This window comes from Mesitornis unicolor, unplaced genomic scaffold (assembly GCF_000695765.1).
Source record: "Mesitornis unicolor isolate BGI_N332 unplaced genomic scaffold, ASM69576v1 scaffold18660, whole genome shotgun sequence".
In the NCBI taxonomy this organism is placed as follows: domain Eukaryota; kingdom Metazoa; phylum Chordata; class Aves; order Mesitornithiformes; family Mesitornithidae; genus Mesitornis; species Mesitornis unicolor.
Window position 1 is genome coordinate 52062 of NW_010158256.1, and position 17641 is coordinate 69702.

Consider the following 17641-nt stretch of genomic DNA (forward strand, 5'->3'; position numbering starts at 1 on the left):
GCTGACACTGCCGAAGGTGCTAGAACTGGACCTTTAAGCTGGGCTGCAGCCTGCGATGCAGTGAGGCCTCCTTGGCACAGCTCTATGCATCTCATTTGTAGTTCCTCAAATATATCTCAGAGAAGTATATGTGTAGATATATATTTGCTTTGGTATTCCCCCCCCCAAAAAAAAAAAGGTAAAATTAGTGTTATTTTTCCTAATAAACTTCACTCTTCAGTCAAGAAATCGGTCTGCTTGTCTTTTACCAATAGGCTCCCTGTAAGTACTTGAAATGTCCAATTAAGTCTCTCTGGAGCTTTCTCTTCTCCAGGCTGAACAACCCCAACTCTCTCGGCCTGTCCTCATAGCAGAGGTGCTCCAGCCCTCTGATCATCTTCATGGCCCTCCTCTGCCTCCAACAGGTCCATGTCTTTCCTGTGCTGAGGGCTCCAGAGCTGGATGCAGGGCACCAGGTGGGGGTCTCACCAGAGCAGAGTAATGCACATTTTGCTTCAGTGGAGAATACTTCTGGAGTTCATTATTTCATCAAACAGGATTTCTGATTGTTGTTAAGTCATTATTTTATTGCACACTTGCTTCTTGAAATCATGATTTCTGGATTTCTGAGACTATTGAGAATCACAGCTTTTATTGGTATTTTTCAGGGAGAGAAAAAACTTTGGAGTCATGACCCATGTATTGTCTGAAAGAATAAAAACAACCTATTGTTCATATTGAAAAAATAAATCAGTGTTTTGTGGCCAACATCATAATATTTCATTCATCTAAGAATTTTTGTACACTTGTTACTAGAGTATCACTTTTGATCTAAGGATCTAAGAAGGCTTAAATGTTGCACTAAGGTTTTTTTCATGGTGCTGAGAATTATTCTGAACATTTTACTACCTTAGGCAAAAAGTCATGATGGAGAGTGAGGTATGAGAGAGCAGAATTAGACCAGCCGCTCTGTTTTACTCTCTTCCTTTTAATACTTCTTTCACTTAACTCTGAATTTAATATAAAATGTTAGTCCTTCTGTGAAGAACAAGTTCCAAACTTCCTTTTTGCTTCTGAACAAGCTCAGAAGGCATAGCCACTGTTTTACAGTAAATAGGATTAGTTTGCCATGAGCAATATTATGCAGAAGCATTTTGTTTCTACTTTATGGCATGGAAGAATAATTGCTCATGAAACAAGAAAGGTTGTGCCTCCTTTGTGATAGATAATGTTATGTGATACGGGCCATTTCAGCAGTGGTACAAAAAATCAGTAAGGTGCTCTCCACTGTGCTGCTGAACTAATAAAAACCCCCAAACTTCCAGTATTGGCTTTTATATTCAGTACACATGTAGAAAATTGGTGTGAAGTAAAATCCCATGACAACAGGTGTCATCAATTGTACACAGGCATTTCAAAAAGCCTTAGCATGAGGTCTGAGTTCATTTTTATAGCTATGCATTGGAACTGTGCTGTGTTGGCACAGGCATCTACAAAGGTTTGTCCAACAAATTCCACTTGGGAGTTGTAATCTTTGACTGAAATAGCTCAAAGAATGTTCAATGGTTCACTTATGTGGGGTGATATTAATGTATTTGCTTATAAGTTCTTGTGTACTCTAAATGAATTCTTTTCATTTCTGTGATCATTTTATCATACTTTTTTCCATAAAATAAGCATACAGTAGGGATTCGTCTTTTAAGTATTCTACTCAATGTCTAATTTCCTTTCAATCTGTTGACTTCATTTTCATCAGTAGGCATTCTAATTCAGCGTTCTTCTGTCTCATATGTATTTCCTTGTGTCTGTCCATTTACATAATGGCATACTGATAGTCCTGTTCTCTTAGGCTGCTAAGCAGTGTTTTGATGGTGCGATTGTACTGTACTATGTTCATATTTGTCTACACACTTTTCAAGTAATAATTCAGATGCTACTGTGACCTTGATGGTGGCAACCTCTTGTCAAAATTACAGATGTAGTTAACCATTCTGAAGTCTGTTGCTAAGCTTTTTCAAAATTAAACCTATACACTATATGTATTCTAGGTGTTTCACGTGGTCCCAGCCCTGTCAGCCTTGGAAACCAGGACACCTTGCCTGTTGCAGTAGCCCTTACTGAGTCTGTTAACGCCTACTTTAAAGGAGCAGATCCCACAAAGTTAGTTAAATAGTGAATTGTTTTGAATGTAATAAGTTACAATAAGAAAACACATTAGTTTTCCTTTTAATATTTTTGGGGAAAATGTATATACATTATAAGGGAGATTCAAAGGTGGGATGGGGTGGTTCCATGGTAGAAGTTACAACAGTAACTTATTGTACTGGCCTGCATCCCATGAGGAGTTTGTATATCCCAGCTTTACTAAGATGTGTTCCATGAGAACACTGAGAACGAGAAGGGTTTTTATCATAGTCAGGTAGGTGCTAAATGTAAATTTGGGTGGTTAAAAGCACCTCATTCCTCTGCCACATCCCTTGCTATGCTACTTAGGCCGTGCCTAAGCACAGTTGTCATGTTTTCAAAGCCTGAAAAATACCCACTGAGACTACTGTATGCTTAACCAGATGAACTTTTCTTTACTTATTTCATCTGACTTCCAAGTTGAAAGTGATAGTACATTGTCACAGTGCCACATTACCCTCATTTGAAATTGATTTTCTGTTTTTAATTCAGTTCATCAGATTGTGAGAGTACAGTGATTCTTTTAAAATTAGTATTAAAACTAGTGATGAAATGGCAATGAAACTGATGTTTTCATTCTTTTCTAGATGCATTGTGAAGATTACTGGTGATATGACTGTATCTTTCCCAAGTGGGATTATTAAAGTCTTCACCAGCAACCCATCTCCAGCTGTACTCTGCTTCAGGGTAAAAAACACAAGCAAACTAGAGCAGATTCTTCCAAATGCACAACTTGTATACAGGTTTTGTATTTTTTAATATAATAGTAAACTACATGATTTGTAGAATGCGAGTTGTTGTATTTGTAAACTAGAATTCTCTACAGTCTTGTTGATTTGCTTATACATTATTTTATTTCCTGAATTAATCTTGTTCATCTCAGTTCTCTCCACTGCTGCCATTAAAAGTATCAGTGACTACTTACTGGACTTGAAACTTGTGCTGAGTAGAACAGGAGCCGTAAAAAATAGTTTGTAAATGTAGCTGTGTTTTTACATGCGTTTTATAAATTATTTCTTTATACAGTAGTAACAATGGTAAGATTAAATAATGAAACAGTAGCCTTAAATGGAAAACAAGTAGTAGGAGCTACACCTAATCTCATTTGTCACTCACTAGTGTATTTTTAAGCTGCATGATTTCTACAGTAGATCAGATCTGTTACATAACTACCTCTTAGCTGTGTAGCAGGCATATTTGGGAGAACTCGTTAACAAAAAAGGCTGCTGATTGAGTAGGATAATTGTTGAAATCACAGCACTTGGGGATGCTTTAAAAAAAAGTTATAAAAGCTGTAACTATTTAGCAGAGATGTGTTTCAGCTGAGCAGTTTCCATGTAATTTTTCTGAAAATTATTTGAAAATAAGTTAAATGCTCTTAAATGCTCCAATTTTTAAATTACTAAAATAATCAAACCATATGCATCCATTCTTTTGTATTTAATTCTGATCATACTTAATGTAATGAATGATTCATGCAAAATTAAGTTAAATCGCTTTTTGACGTGAGAGTTTATAACTGAAATGTGAGCAGAGCTGTATCTGACAGAATTAAATATACTGAAAAATATTTTGCAAAAAAAAGTGGAAATATCTGGTATCCTTGTCTGAGTGATGTAACACTTCACCTCTAATTAGAATGGATGCATGTAATGGATATTTATGAAGTTAAACCTGTATGCTAATAATTTAACTTTTCATCATATACTGCAAGGGGTATAGTTTGCTTGGTATTTATAGAGAGAAAAATTTTTAGTAAGTGGTATTTCTGGTGACATAAGAATTTCTAATTTGAATTGCACTTGGTAGTGGAGCAGCAGAAAGATTTTACTGCTGGTTTCACTTTCTTAAATTGTGGAAGGCCTCTGTGGTGGTAAGTGTTTTATCAATATATTTTACTGAAAATAGAAATTTCATTAATCACACAAGTGTACTGAGTCAAATTCTAAGTAAAATGGACAGACTTGTGGTATGTAAGTCGCTCTCCTAGGACATCCAATCCACTGCAGTCATTTACTGTGTTCCTTGTGCTCGTGGTCAGCTTTCACTCTGTAGATACATTCTGCACTCCTCCTTAGGGATGGATGTGGTTACTCACCGTATCCACAGACACTCAGAGGAGGTCTTTGATTCTTAAGGGATGTGAATTTTGCTTTTAAATCAGTTTTCTTAACAGCTTCATCCTTACTCAAAATAAGCCTATACAGCCAGAGCTGAAAATATTGATCTGCAGAACACTATGCTCCAGTAGCTCCCAAACAGGATTTTGCTTCTGCAGTCATCTGCGCTCTTACCTACACATAGAAGTGATATCATGAATTGTTACTAAGATTGAATCCAGCTATAAGTATTGGAGAAGCAATTGTTTATAATAATTTGAAAATAACCTTTAATTGAAAAAATTTGGAAAGCTAACACTGTACAAATATATGAAAGTGTGGTAACACATACAGCACAAATCATAATTCAGTGCATTAGTGAAGCTGTGTGATAACCAAAGCTAATTATGATTTTAGGATTAATTCAAAATTGCATAACATTCTTTTTCAAATGCCACTTTTATCCCCACCTCCCACACATCTTCATGGCACCTAATTGTATTATAATTGTGTTTTATTAATTGTAAAATCCAAATTCAGCTTTAACTCCATCTTGTGATGCAGATCATCAGTGGAGGAAACTCACTGCTCCACAACCTGAAATGAAAATTTTTCCCAGATACAAGCAGCAGTTAATTTGTCTTAGTATTTAGGAAGGCACAGTTATGTGTTATAAAGCATTAGAACAAATTCTTGCTTGAAATAGTGAAGAAGGGGAAATATCTAATCTCTATTTTTAGACATCCAAAATAATAAAACTGAGTATTGCCTTCTGACTCTTACCTTTCTTTTTCTTCGTAGTGATCAGTCACAAAGTGACTCCAGTACTAAGGATTTTTGGATGAACATGCAAGCTATAACTGTCTACCTCAAGAAATTATCAGAGCAGAATCCATCTGCATCCTATTACAATGTGGATGTTTTAAAGTATCAGGTAAAAACTTTTTTTAGGCCTGCATTGAAATGGTTGAATGTCTGAGAACAACCATCTACATGAAAAAACATGCTTGTAATACCATTGCAGTTTGCACATCCTTCTAATATATTTTAAAATCTTGGCATACTGAATCTAGAAAAAGCATGTTAGATACACAGAATTGCTGAGACAGATGGGAGGAACAAAACATTTCTTTGGATTGCAGAAATTAGTACTGTGGAAAAATTATATCTATTTAAGATCTTTACTGTCGGGAAAAAATTAGGCATTGGCATGTGGAAGCTCTGGCAGACAGAAAAGATTCTGGGCTGCCAAGGAAAGGCGAGAGGAAGCACCAGGACAGAGGTTCCTCAGGTAGACTAGGAAGGTGGCAGATACACAGCGGGGCAGTAGTACAAGCTCAGCTACAGAAGTAGCAGCATCCAAGCCTCCTGCAGCAGGAAAATAACGCCTGGCTGCCTGTCCCATAATGGCAAGTATTGTCCTCTGCTGCTAGCTGCTTGGGCAGCTGAATTGGTATGGTACACAACTGCTAAGGATGAAGTCATTTTGCCACATGCATGTTTCTTGTGTGAGGCAGAACACAAGACTAAACCAAACTATTTTGACTTAAAAAAGCCAGAACAGGAAGGAGCCTTACGGCACAGAGAGAGTTTAAACCTTTTCTTTAGTTATTGTAATTTAAAGAACATTAGTTACTTTAGGCTGTAACAGTCTTCAGAATTCTGTGATTAAGGACTCAGAGGTCAATTATTCTTTTGATCTTTTGTCAGGATTCAGAGTTGTATTTGTTACCATCATTCCCTAATTCTGCCCAAAAGGGGAATATTTTAATTAAGCTGCTTTCAATGGTTTATTCTTTTACAGGTGTCTTCAAATGGTATCCAGTCCACTCCCTTGAATCTTGCAACTTACTGGAAATGTAATGCTAGCACTACTGACGTGAGAGTGGATTATAAATATAATCCAGAGTCTATGAATGTGCCTAGTATGCTGTCTAATGTCCAGGTTGTGGTACCAGTAGATGGAGGAGTAACAAACATGCATTCACTTCCACCTGCAAAATGGTAATATTAATACTTTTCTTTTTATTATTTCAGATTCATTTTGGTGTATTCATTGGTGTCATAGACAGTCTTAAAAATGTCAATGGAAGAAACAGCTTATTTTTTTGTCTTGGTAAAATGCATAGTATCAGATGTTTAGGGTATTTTCTGGTCTGAAACAGATCATGTGCAGCCAATTCATGTAAACTAAAATGAGATTATATGCACCCATTCCAACTGCGCCTTTATGAAATTTCCAGTGTTTGCCTTCTTTTGGCCAATAGACAAGATAGACATTTTTAATACAGTAATTTGAAACCACAATCTCTTAATGTTTTAAAAGCATTTTATGTGTGTGTTTGTACAAATATATCCATATATATGAGTTATATAGAGAGTAGAAGAAATGTAGTACTTTAAAAGATTTCTTGATTGTTCTAGCTTAAAAATTAGCTTCTAATTGAAATGGTTTTAAAACAAACCTCAGTAACTGAGGAGCTCTTCATTAGCCAGGAAGCACTGTCCTTCTCTTCAAGCATCATTCAGATTATCATCTGACTAACAGCTACCTGCAACCACCTTCTAAGACAGTAGCACTTGAAAGTGAGAGACAGATCTCAGGTAATTATGTTTCTACAGGTCTATGGAAACAAGCAGAGCGTAGTTGGACGAGGCAGAGCAGTGCTCCCTTGGAGCAAAAGATAAGCAGAATTCAACCGCTGCGCCTGTGGTTTGGCAGCACATAGGCACTTGCCCAGCTGTAACATAATTCCTGGACTGTTTATTTCCAAAGGCGTCTTTTTAACATGAAGAGGGCAAAGTATACCAAGTTGAAGGAAGTTGGGCTTTGTTAACGTTGTTACTTATAGACGAGTTTACCATATAAAGCAAAGTTCCAAAAATAAATAAATCAGATAGGTTCTGATGTTTCTGAAGGCAATACATTTAATTGTGTTAATTGGACAAAGTAGTAGTACAGTATCATTTTAAGTGGTAAAAATCCTGGCAAGACTGAATCTTTCTTGATTTGGTATTTCAAGGTAGCAATACTTTTAACCAAATCATCTTCAGTTTATTCTAAGCAAGGGCAGTGATTGGGTGGTGCATTTTTGTTCTTTTAAAAATAAACATTTTATACCTTGACCTTCTGCAAGAAACCTCTACCATCTACGCTACTCATGTGAGCATTTCACTCCTGCTATGCCAATGCCAAAAGCAATTTCAAACCTATCAGCACTTCATGCTGCTTACAGCTTTACGTTGCTGACTTCCCTTTGATGGAATGACTGCAAAGTGCTCCAGGAGTTAAAATGCCCTCTCAGCTTAGAAACTCTTGTGTTTGGTGGCCTTTTCTGCCCCTTTACAGTGTCAGAATTTACCTTAAACTGTGTATCACTTATTCCAACTGGTTTTACTAAAATGGAAATGGAATAAAATTCACGCTGCCAGGAGTCTCAACAGCAATCAACATTGCTCCCCCTCATACTGTCATCACAAAGCATAAAGATACAGCTTTCAAACTGCTTCCAGAGCATTAGGGCTGCCCTTAACCCTTGCAACCACAGAGACTTCCCAGTTATGGAGCCATAGCCAGGGCATAGGGCAGTGTCAACTGTATAAAAGGTGGTGTGTACATCTGAGCTTTGCTGCTCTGGGGCAATGTAGACATACGCATCTCTTTTCCTGTTTGATTCGTATAGTTTTCCATAAACTTACCTTAAAATGATGAAGTATTTTTATAAACCTCTGTTTAGAGCTGTCTGTAACATACACTTAAATGTTAAGTCTGTAAATCTAGGGAAATAATATGCTAAAAATCAGTGCTTATAACTTACCTACCATTCTCTTACAGGAATGCAGACCAGATGAAAGCATATTGGAAAATATCTAGCATTTCAGAGAAGTCAGAGAATAGAGGTAAGTTGAACTTTTTTGTTTTGTTTTTCTGTACAGAAAACAGCATAAAATGGGCTGCCGGTGATGTTGATTTCATCTCGTGTGTATTCAGCAGACTCACATGTATTCTGCTGTTTCAGCTGTATTCTCTTCCCACCATCTTTGAGTATGAACACATAGTACTCACAGTTCAGTGTTTAATACTATGCTGGTCTTACACTTACAGAAACAAAGGGAAAAGTTGCACAAACACTGCTGATATTAGAACAAATGTCTTGAAGTCTTTATTCTGGTGTACACGGTGTTAAAATGTTTTGTGGTTTTTTTATGGTACATGTTATGCAAGCTGTCAATTGCCATTAGAGATAAAACACAGAACAAACTTTCAAAGCACTTGAATATTTGAGTTTTCAAATATTTCAAATATTTGAGTTTTTTCCCCTTTTTACAGGGGAAAGCAGGTAGAGTTTACCCAAACTGTGGCAGACCTACTGAAGAAATGAAAATGACCTTAAGTCAAATTTATCAAGAACAAGCCATTGCATAAACAATTTCAATTGTTAATTCCTGCTTTTACCCCGTAACATTTCAGTTACTAAATTTCCTTGTCATTTAGCAGTTTCTGCTGACAAAGAATAGCAAGATGTTTTAAAGAAGTAAAAACACTTTCTTTCCATTTTTTATTCTCTTACTAATTATTTAAATCTCATTTTCCCCAGCATATTTTGCAAGGATGAGAAAAGACTTGTTTGAGAACTAGAGAAAAGACAATGTAGTGAGTTTTTCTAAATGCCTTGCATTGACTACAGAAATGTACTTAAAGTAATCTTGAACTAATACTGCTTTATAATATCATTGAAGTGACGAGACCTCAGCACTGTCTTTGAAAATTCAACTGAAATTTGGGGGGGGGATGTATTTAATTAGACCTTGTCTTTATTAGAAAAATAGTAATTTCTCTGGGTACATTACTGTACAGCTGCATTTCTTTCATTGGTTTTGTCATGTACATTCATCCAAACAGATCGTGACAACATTTCAATGCTCTGATGTACTGTTAAATCTGCTAATGAAAAGTACTACGTACAAGATAGGTGACTTTAAGTACTTACAGACCAGCAAGCATAAATGATGATTATAGGGACCAATCAGGTATTTCAAGTACTAAGAGATTACCAGGCTGTCTGATACACACATTATGTATAAACTTGCAAAAACAAAAACAAAACAAAACTTGTCTTAAACAGAGTATTGGAAAAATCAGACAAGTACTCTCAACTATTTGTAAAGTTTGTGTAGGACTGCCACTAGGAATAAGTCTCAAAGGTAACCATGTTAGTTTCACTTCCAACTACTGAAAATTTTGTGAGATCATGTTGTTCTTACAAAACAACCAGCTTTTCAGTTTTCTTATTTTTATAGGTTCTGGATCCCTCAGGGCAAAATTTGAACTTTCAGAGGGACCCAGTAAACCAGCAACACTTGCAGTGCAATTCATTAGTGAAGGAAGCACCCTTTCAGGAGTAGATGTAGAGCTTGTAGGCACTGGCTATCGGCTTTCCCTCCTTAAGAAGAGATTTGCCACTGGTAAGACACTGACAGACTTACATATTAGCATTATATATTCTATAGTGTTAAATTATAAAATATGAAACTGTTTTATAAGTGATGCGTAAATAGGTACTTTTCATTAAAACATTGTGGAAGACTGTTTTTTGGTTTTCCCTAGTTACTCAGACTGCTCTCTGGAAAATACTGACAAAATCTGTTTTATCTACCAGCTGTAAAAAAACTATTATTTTTCAGGACGGTATATGGCAGACTGCTGATGCACCTGTGAAAATCATCGGATCAAAGGAAGGCAAGAAGCTCACTCTGCCCTGTCTACTTTTCAAACACTATTTTAACATACATTATTTTTTTTTCATTGTCCTATTTTGAGACTGAACTACAGAACAGAAAGTGCACTTTTAAAAGTCATTTTGCAATTACTTTTATTACTTTATAATAGCACTGAAGTTAACGTCAACACTGTCTGTAAATGATCATATTCAATATCTGGGAAAATATGTTGAAGTTTTAGTAAATTTATATAGATGAAGTCAAAATAGTAATCCATAGTTGTAATGAAAGTATGAAATTCTATGTTACACTGTAAACATTAAACCTAAAAATGTAGGAGAGCAAGTAAGAAATGTTTGAGCCTTCCATAAGTAATATGCATTTTTCAGATTCTTTATTTGCCAGTACTTAAAGACACAGTCTCATGTAGTTCTTCTATCCACTCACACAAAACCAGCTGAGTTAGAGATGTATAAAGGAAATGTAACTTGATGCCCATGTATCATGTATTATTAACATTTAAGTTCTTTTATATAAGTTTTTTTTCCTAAGTGCAATGTTTTACAAAATTGCAAAAGACAGCAGAGGTTTACTTCTGCAGTTAGTAAATTTTATGGGCGTTGTGATTGTTTGAATTAATGATGTAGATTTAATTTATTTTTATATGAATTGCATAACATTTGTGCCTTTTGAAAAAGCCTGTGCCTATTCAATTTGTTATTCATGTGCCTCACTTCCTTTTTCAAAGTTTGGCTCTTTATCAAGTAAGCACGGTGTTTGTATAATACACACAACTTTATAAAAATTCATTTTATGGGGATCTATTTTGCAGTTTTGCAAAAAACTGGGGATTGTTTTAAAAGTTTAACATACTGGATTACTTCCTCATGGGGTAATTGCAATAAATGCAGCTGTAGTAAAGGGAGATGCATCATGCAGGACTTTGAAACTTTGAGACAGTAAATTTAATGTCACCAAAGATAATCCTGAAAAATCGCTGAAGATAGTCAAAGCAAACTCTTAAAAGCAAACAGCATTTCCCTTCACTTTGACTGCAAGTCTTTGGACTTTGAGTGCTCTTGGTTGTGTGATGTGAATGTAAACATAGTACTTTGAGAGGAATAGCATTTTAGAAGGGTATTTTATGGCAGCAGGATGATAAGTATTACCTTTTCTATTATTTTTTTTTATAAGTACTAATTTAAATATTGTTATTTTCATCTAATCTGCTTGCCACAGCCTAAGCACAGGAAAGTGACACATTGGTAAAGTTTGTAAGGCAAGCCACTAATCTAGAAAATCATCTATGTATTTGCATTATTAAAAGTTTCTTCAATGCCAAAATCAAAAGTATTGGGGCAAAATAATTCAATAACCTGCACATAAGAATTCTATATGACCATTTTGAATACCAATATCTATTTCAAATTTTCTATTAAAACAAAAAAACATGCTTGAACTAATTCATGCAGAACCAGTAAAGAATTGGACTGCTGAAGCTTTACAATAAATTAAGTTTCGTAGAGGCTACCTAAATTTTAATGTATACTACACACTTTTGCAGATGAGAATTTTGTTATTAGGACTAAGCACATATACTGTACTGCAGGTTTGATTGGAAGAGTCTGGCTCTTAATTTGCTAATCTTTTTGAATGCTAAGTTTCTAACTCATAAAATGGTACAGTCTTTTTACTGAAATCTTAATTGTAATCTGCTTTGCAGTTCAATTGTGTTTAACATGACAATACTTTATTAATGAAAACCCAAAACTGTATTGTTATTTTTAATCAACTATTACTTTCATGTCGAAGTTAAATGAAGTAGTTATGTTTCAGCACTTTTAAACTAGCCTTCATTCAGGTGATTATACATACATTTGCATTGGGTGCAGGTTACAATTTTGAAGCCATACAAGTTTATATAGACCTTTTGTAAAGAAATTCCAACACAATGTAAAAAGTACATGTCACTATCTGATTAAAAAAAACATATGTAGCAAGCTGGTTCTTGCTTGTGTATACAGCAATATCTGTTGTAGCTGCCTCCTAAGAAAATTCATTTGTAAACACAACTCTAAAGGATCTGAATTTTTAAGAATTGTTATTCCATCAGACTGTAAATTAGAGCATACAAGTTTATCTTACAAAAAATGTAAATACTTCTGATTTTTCATAAAATGTAAATTTTAAAAAAATTGCACCCCTAATAAACATGTAATATATAATTTAAGCACTCATTTATATTGCCTATACTTTTGCAGTTAGCCCCACAGAGCTTCTAAGCAATAAGATGACTGAACAAAACTATGCCTGTATTGAACATTTTAAATGTGTTAATTGATTTTAAGTGATAAGGGGTAGAGATAATTTACAAACTCTTTTACATATTTAAAAAACACCACAGAGAAGGTGGGTGGAAAAATTACTTCTGCAAAGAGTTGCATCTTTACTAAACTGGAATGCCTCAAATGTGTACAATGGCCTATGCCTTTACTAAGGTATAATTGATATGCTTAACTAAGAACTTAGATTAGGGAAAACTGCGGATATGCTTATCAGAAAAATCTTGACTTTGTAGACATAAGCTGTTCTCTGTAAACAGGGATATCAAATGCTGTGCATTCCCTAACTTCCTTAATAAGCCTATATTTTGTTGAGTGCACAGGAAAAAAATTCAGTGGCAAGATAAAAGTCATTATTTCCGATTTCTTGTGTTCCACCAGTCCAAAAAAGTAGACAGTTTAAGTACTACTTCAGCATTCTGAGAATAGTCCTTTGAAGCTGAGAGCTCAGAATCAAAAGCTGAAACTGAACAAATATATCTGAATGTGTTTATTTCCTACTAATCGCACAGCCTGTATAAGTTTAGTAAGTAATGACATAGTACATTTACTTTCTCAGCTGGCTGGATATCATTTAAATAAGTACCATTCTTGTCATGCTGGAAAGTTTGATTCTTATCTTTTGCCAGAAGGCAGGAGGGAAGAACACAGACACCTGATGGTCAGACCAAATGGTCCATCTGGCCCAGTCTGTCCTCGGCAGCGGCCAAAGAACAGACTATGGCATGGAGAGCTCACAAGGGATTTCTTTGCTACCACCTCAGCATCCTCAGTTACTCATTAGGGATGAAAAAGGGTACAACGCTGCTCAGTTCTAGCATTCATAAAGTGTCAGAGATCACTGCTCTGGCACTTCTGTTAATATTTTACTACTGTTGTTGTAAGCCAGTGCCCATGTACTACTCGCAACTACTATAAACTGGATTTATATTGCTCAAGCAGGTTTGTGATTATCTAAGGACACGATCAGGTAGTTTTTCAGGGATAACTGACTATCTCTACCACTGCCAAATAATATTTATGTAGAGTATTTGAAGGAGCTAAGATATTTGATTATCAGCGGGAACGGCGTGGGAGTTACCGGTGTGGTGGGTTTTGCTATCTAACTAGAAAGGAAGGTCTTGCATCATACCAAAAAAGATTGCATTTCAAGTCTTGTGTGTTTGAGAAGCTTAAGATAGGTATCTTAATCTTTGTGTACTTTTTGTTTTCTTGAAATTGCTAGATAATTGGTTTCCATTTCACTTGTCATGAAAGGGCAATTTTACTTCAGATCATGCAAGAAAAAACTCAGGAGTTGCTCCAAGCATAGAGTAAGCTAAAAACAGTTCAAGGTACTAAAGCAGCAAACAAAATATTTACTGTGTGGTGCCCTTGATTGGACTGATTACCAGGCATCTGAATTGAAAACTTAGTATTTATTTTCAAGTCGACATACTATTACACTACTGAGTATTCCTTCTCAACTCAGTTTGACCTCCATGTTTACTGACATATTGATTTTTAAGTTCTCCCTTAGTTTATTCAGTAACCAACAGAAAGCATACAGTCTTTAAAGAATAAAATAATATTAGAAATACAAGAGGCTTCTTCTGGACTACTTATTAAACATTTAGTACACAAATTCTTCATTTTTTGTAGCTTCTTTCACCTTCTTTGGAATCCTTTCTGGTTTTAAATCTGGGATGGTTATTTTAATTATCATAACCTAAAGTATTAGTTTGTTTGCCATTGTCCCAGCTGTATTTCTTTTAAAAAGCCTTGTTCTATAACTTAGCTTTTTATTATTATTAAAACCGTTTGGTTTTTTTTAAAATAGGTTAATAATCACAAGCTGTACTTCATACCAGCTTCACCATTCTGATTACAATTCAACCTTTCCTCTTAGCATCACTCAGTCTGCCTTCTTGAAATTCTCATTTCTTAAGTCATCTTTTCACCTCCAGAAAGTTAGCAGTCATAATTTGTCCAATGACTCAATTCTTTCTTCATTGTTGTTAAACAAAGCAGCCCATTTTTACAATTGCTGATTCTCCCCTCCAGATGTCCCCTCCTGCTTTGTAATTAGATAAGCTCCTTATACAATACCCACAGCCTTCCCTTCCACTTCCCACTACTGTCACCAGTAGGTTATATGAATAGCGATCATTAATACAGAAATACTACAGCTGTCCCAGTATTAGCACCGATAAGACATTGTGTCCAGGTAATATGCACCAATACAACTTGGGAAGGAAAAAAAAGCCACAACAACCCAGGCTCAAAACCTGTTATTTACCTTCTGCTTGTGTTGCACTCTGGTTCTCTGTCAAAATCCACATTCCTGTAAGGCTCCAGAGAAATAAAGTCCAAACAGACACAACTTTCAGCCCCTGTCTAAGCACCTGACCTCATTCTTGAACACAAGTTTCTCCTCCATGCATCAGAATCCTCAGCCTCTGTGTACGAGTCCCTTCTGAGTACTGAGCAGTTCCGAGATCAGCAACACACACTAAGTACTCAAGTATGTGAGCACAGGGCTGTCACACTGTGATATGCCATTGCTGAAGCTGACATCTGTCCAAAGTCTCACCAGTCTATTCCCACATCCAGGCCAAACGCTGCTGCAGCTTTTCTCCTGCAAAAAAATCACATTTTTGTGTTTTGAGTCACTTAAAAACAAACAGTAGGCTGGATGTCTGCTTCTACTGAGAAAACAGAATTTAATTACGGACGTGACAAAATAAATAGAGTTTTATTTAAGGTCTGAAATGCAGAAGATTGCTTGACTTAAAAACAAGGAGCTTGGCCTCAGGCAAACATGCTGTTACTCTGTCATAACTTCTCTAGGTAATAAAGAGCAAACAGTACACTCACAGGAGACAGAAAAAGCAAATTGCATGGAAAAACAAATGTGAACTCCAGTGTTGCCTTTAGAATTAGGAGGAGAATATGTATTTGACACAACTTTCTCATAAATAAGTTGAAAATTAAAAAAAGTCAAGGTGATGGACCATGACAGCTATTCTCTTGCATTTTGCAAGATATCTGAGGAGACCCTCAATCTTCTCAAAACCAAACTTCTATCTTCAAGACGATGGGAAAGCGTGCAGGATGTCTTCCCTTGCAAAAAGTGCTGTTCTGTCCATGTAGCCTTACGCTAGTACTTCGGGAGCACAGTTCACTAACCATCCACCTTTTTTTGCAGGCAACAGTAAGGTTCCTAGTGGGAGAAATAGAACTCAGAGGTTTTTTTTAGCAAATAGCACCTTCTAGCCTTTCCTCCAGGGGATCATCCAGCTTAAAACAGTCCTACAATAACCTGGTTTTGGTGAAAAAGAGTAAAACCATAATTTGTGTTTCAGGAAGAAGTTTTGTCCCCTGTGTAGGCAGCAACAGTGCAGTCTCCTGCTTTTCATGCTACCGATGGTTAGGAAAAGCAAACAGTTGACATAAGTTGAAAAAAAAGCTTTCAAAAAATGCTGCGGCTTTCTTAAACTGGTGACTGTTACTCAATACCAGTTTTTAAGCAAAAATTGTGCTGAGTTTTACCCTTAAAGAGTCATTTCTAGCCCATTCGTAGACTCAGCTATACCACCTCCCCAGGTCATCAGTAAAGGTGAGTGTGTACCAACACGCAGCAGGAGCAGTAGTATCCAGAAGACATGTTCACTATTTCAACTCCTCGCAGCAGTCTACAAGCCATTATTTTAGCATATGGACTGAACCTTAAGACCTTGCTCCTATGTCCAGCAGCACCAGTAGCCTGCTACGTTCACTTCATGAAAGCTGTAAAGTATTCACAGCATACTGTGCCATATACAAAACACGGTTTGAATACAAGACAGATTTCTACATCAGCACTGTCAAAGTTAACCGGTAACATGTAGAATCTCCTGCTACTATATTTGAATGCCTGTGATCTATTGGGTTGGTTTTTTTCTGGAATTAAGAAAACAGTTGAACATTTGTAAGAACTTGGTTAGTGTTTGTAGGGAGCAACAATATCTGCCATCACCCATCAGTCCAGTCGAAAGATGGATTATCCAACTCAATTAAAATTCTTGTTAAGTCTCGTCTGGGCATTTTTCTTTAGTTAAGGGATCTTCTATTCTCTGGACTCTAAAGTATCCTGTACTTGCCTCTGTATCTCCACCGTGAATGTATAGCAAAGCAGTCTTCATCTCTCTCCCAGCAAGGTAGCAGGTTTTTATTGCTATTGATGTCATTAGCTTTATTTAAAGACACACAGGAATTGTATGTTTACAACAGATACAGCAGATACTTTTTAAAATCAGAAACACACAAGGCTGCTGGTAAGTACTATATTGGAACTGCTTACAGTCTGCTCACACCTTGACTTAGAGAAATACTGTTAGCATTTGTGTGATATGCTGTCAGCCATATCTAATCTTGGAGATTCCCTTTGGCCTGTCACTTCCCCGAGTTAAGAAATTATGTGCTCTGATAATTTTGTACAGTAGTTGCTTTCCTCTAAGAAGGTCCTAAACTCTGCAGAAGCCCCAGTGCTTGCTGGCTGTGAGCAGATTATGGGCAAGTCATTAATAATGGCCCAAACTGAACTCAGAACTGGAGGTTGGAACATAGAGGTTGTGGAAAGAAGAAAACATAAATGAAACACTCTTTGATGTAGTCACCAAAGAAAGAACCCTAAATTATACCTCATCTTCAGCTGCCTGGCTGGATTGTACAACCAAGTATTAGTGACAACCAAGTTACCCTCACTTGATTACATTTGTTGTTTATAATCAGGTTCAAATAGTATGGACAGGTGGTACTTAAAAAGGTCAACCTTTAGATTTTCTAGATGGTCATAAAGCAATAATCCCATGATTGAGATGCCTGCACTAATTAAAAACAAACAAACAGTCTTAGGCTACAGCTTTATGGTGAGCCAGTTGAACAGTTTAATACTGCCAAAAGACATGGGCCATGCTCTCCTTCTTTACTCACCACACCTTGTACCAGCTCTGGCATGCATCATATCTGTCTACGAGTCAACTCACCAGCCAGACAGACATCCAACCTTGGGGTGGGGGGGGTGGAGGAGGAAATGCTAAGTTAAGCCAATAGAACAACTGAACCAGAACCTGGGTCTGGCAAACACCAGGCAAAAGAATTTACAACCCAGGAGCAGAGAAGGGGTAGGGAATGAAATCTCCCCCTTTTGGCAGCAACACATCATCATGACCGGCTCAGCTGTTCACTAAACCACAGCCAGAGAGGGGATCTAAATGCAGCTGGCTCCAATGACATAATGGAAGACTTGTGGCTATAAACCCTGAAGTCATAAACTCTAAGAGATTGATAAGAAAA

At 36.4% G+C, this 17641-nt stretch overlaps 1 protein-coding gene across 1 annotated transcript in view; it reads left to right on the plus strand.

Moving 5' to 3' along the window:
• Positions 1-9970, plus strand: part of FCHO2 (FCH domain only 2) — a gene marked incomplete at its 5' end in the record, with an annotated part of 56795 nt that extends 46825 nt beyond the window's left edge. The window contains 7 exons of the mRNA XM_010182992.1: positions 2028-2139; positions 2751-2906; positions 5064-5196; positions 6067-6266; positions 8098-8162; positions 9564-9728; positions 9948-9970. Of these exons, the coding sequence (XP_010181294.1) occupies positions 2028-2139; positions 2751-2906; positions 5064-5196; positions 6067-6266; positions 8098-8162; positions 9564-9728; positions 9948-9970 (854 nt within the window). The remainder of the gene's footprint in view (positions 1-2027; positions 2140-2750; positions 2907-5063; positions 5197-6066; positions 6267-8097; positions 8163-9563; positions 9729-9947) is intronic.
• Between the last annotated feature and the right edge of the window lie 7671 nt (positions 9971-17641).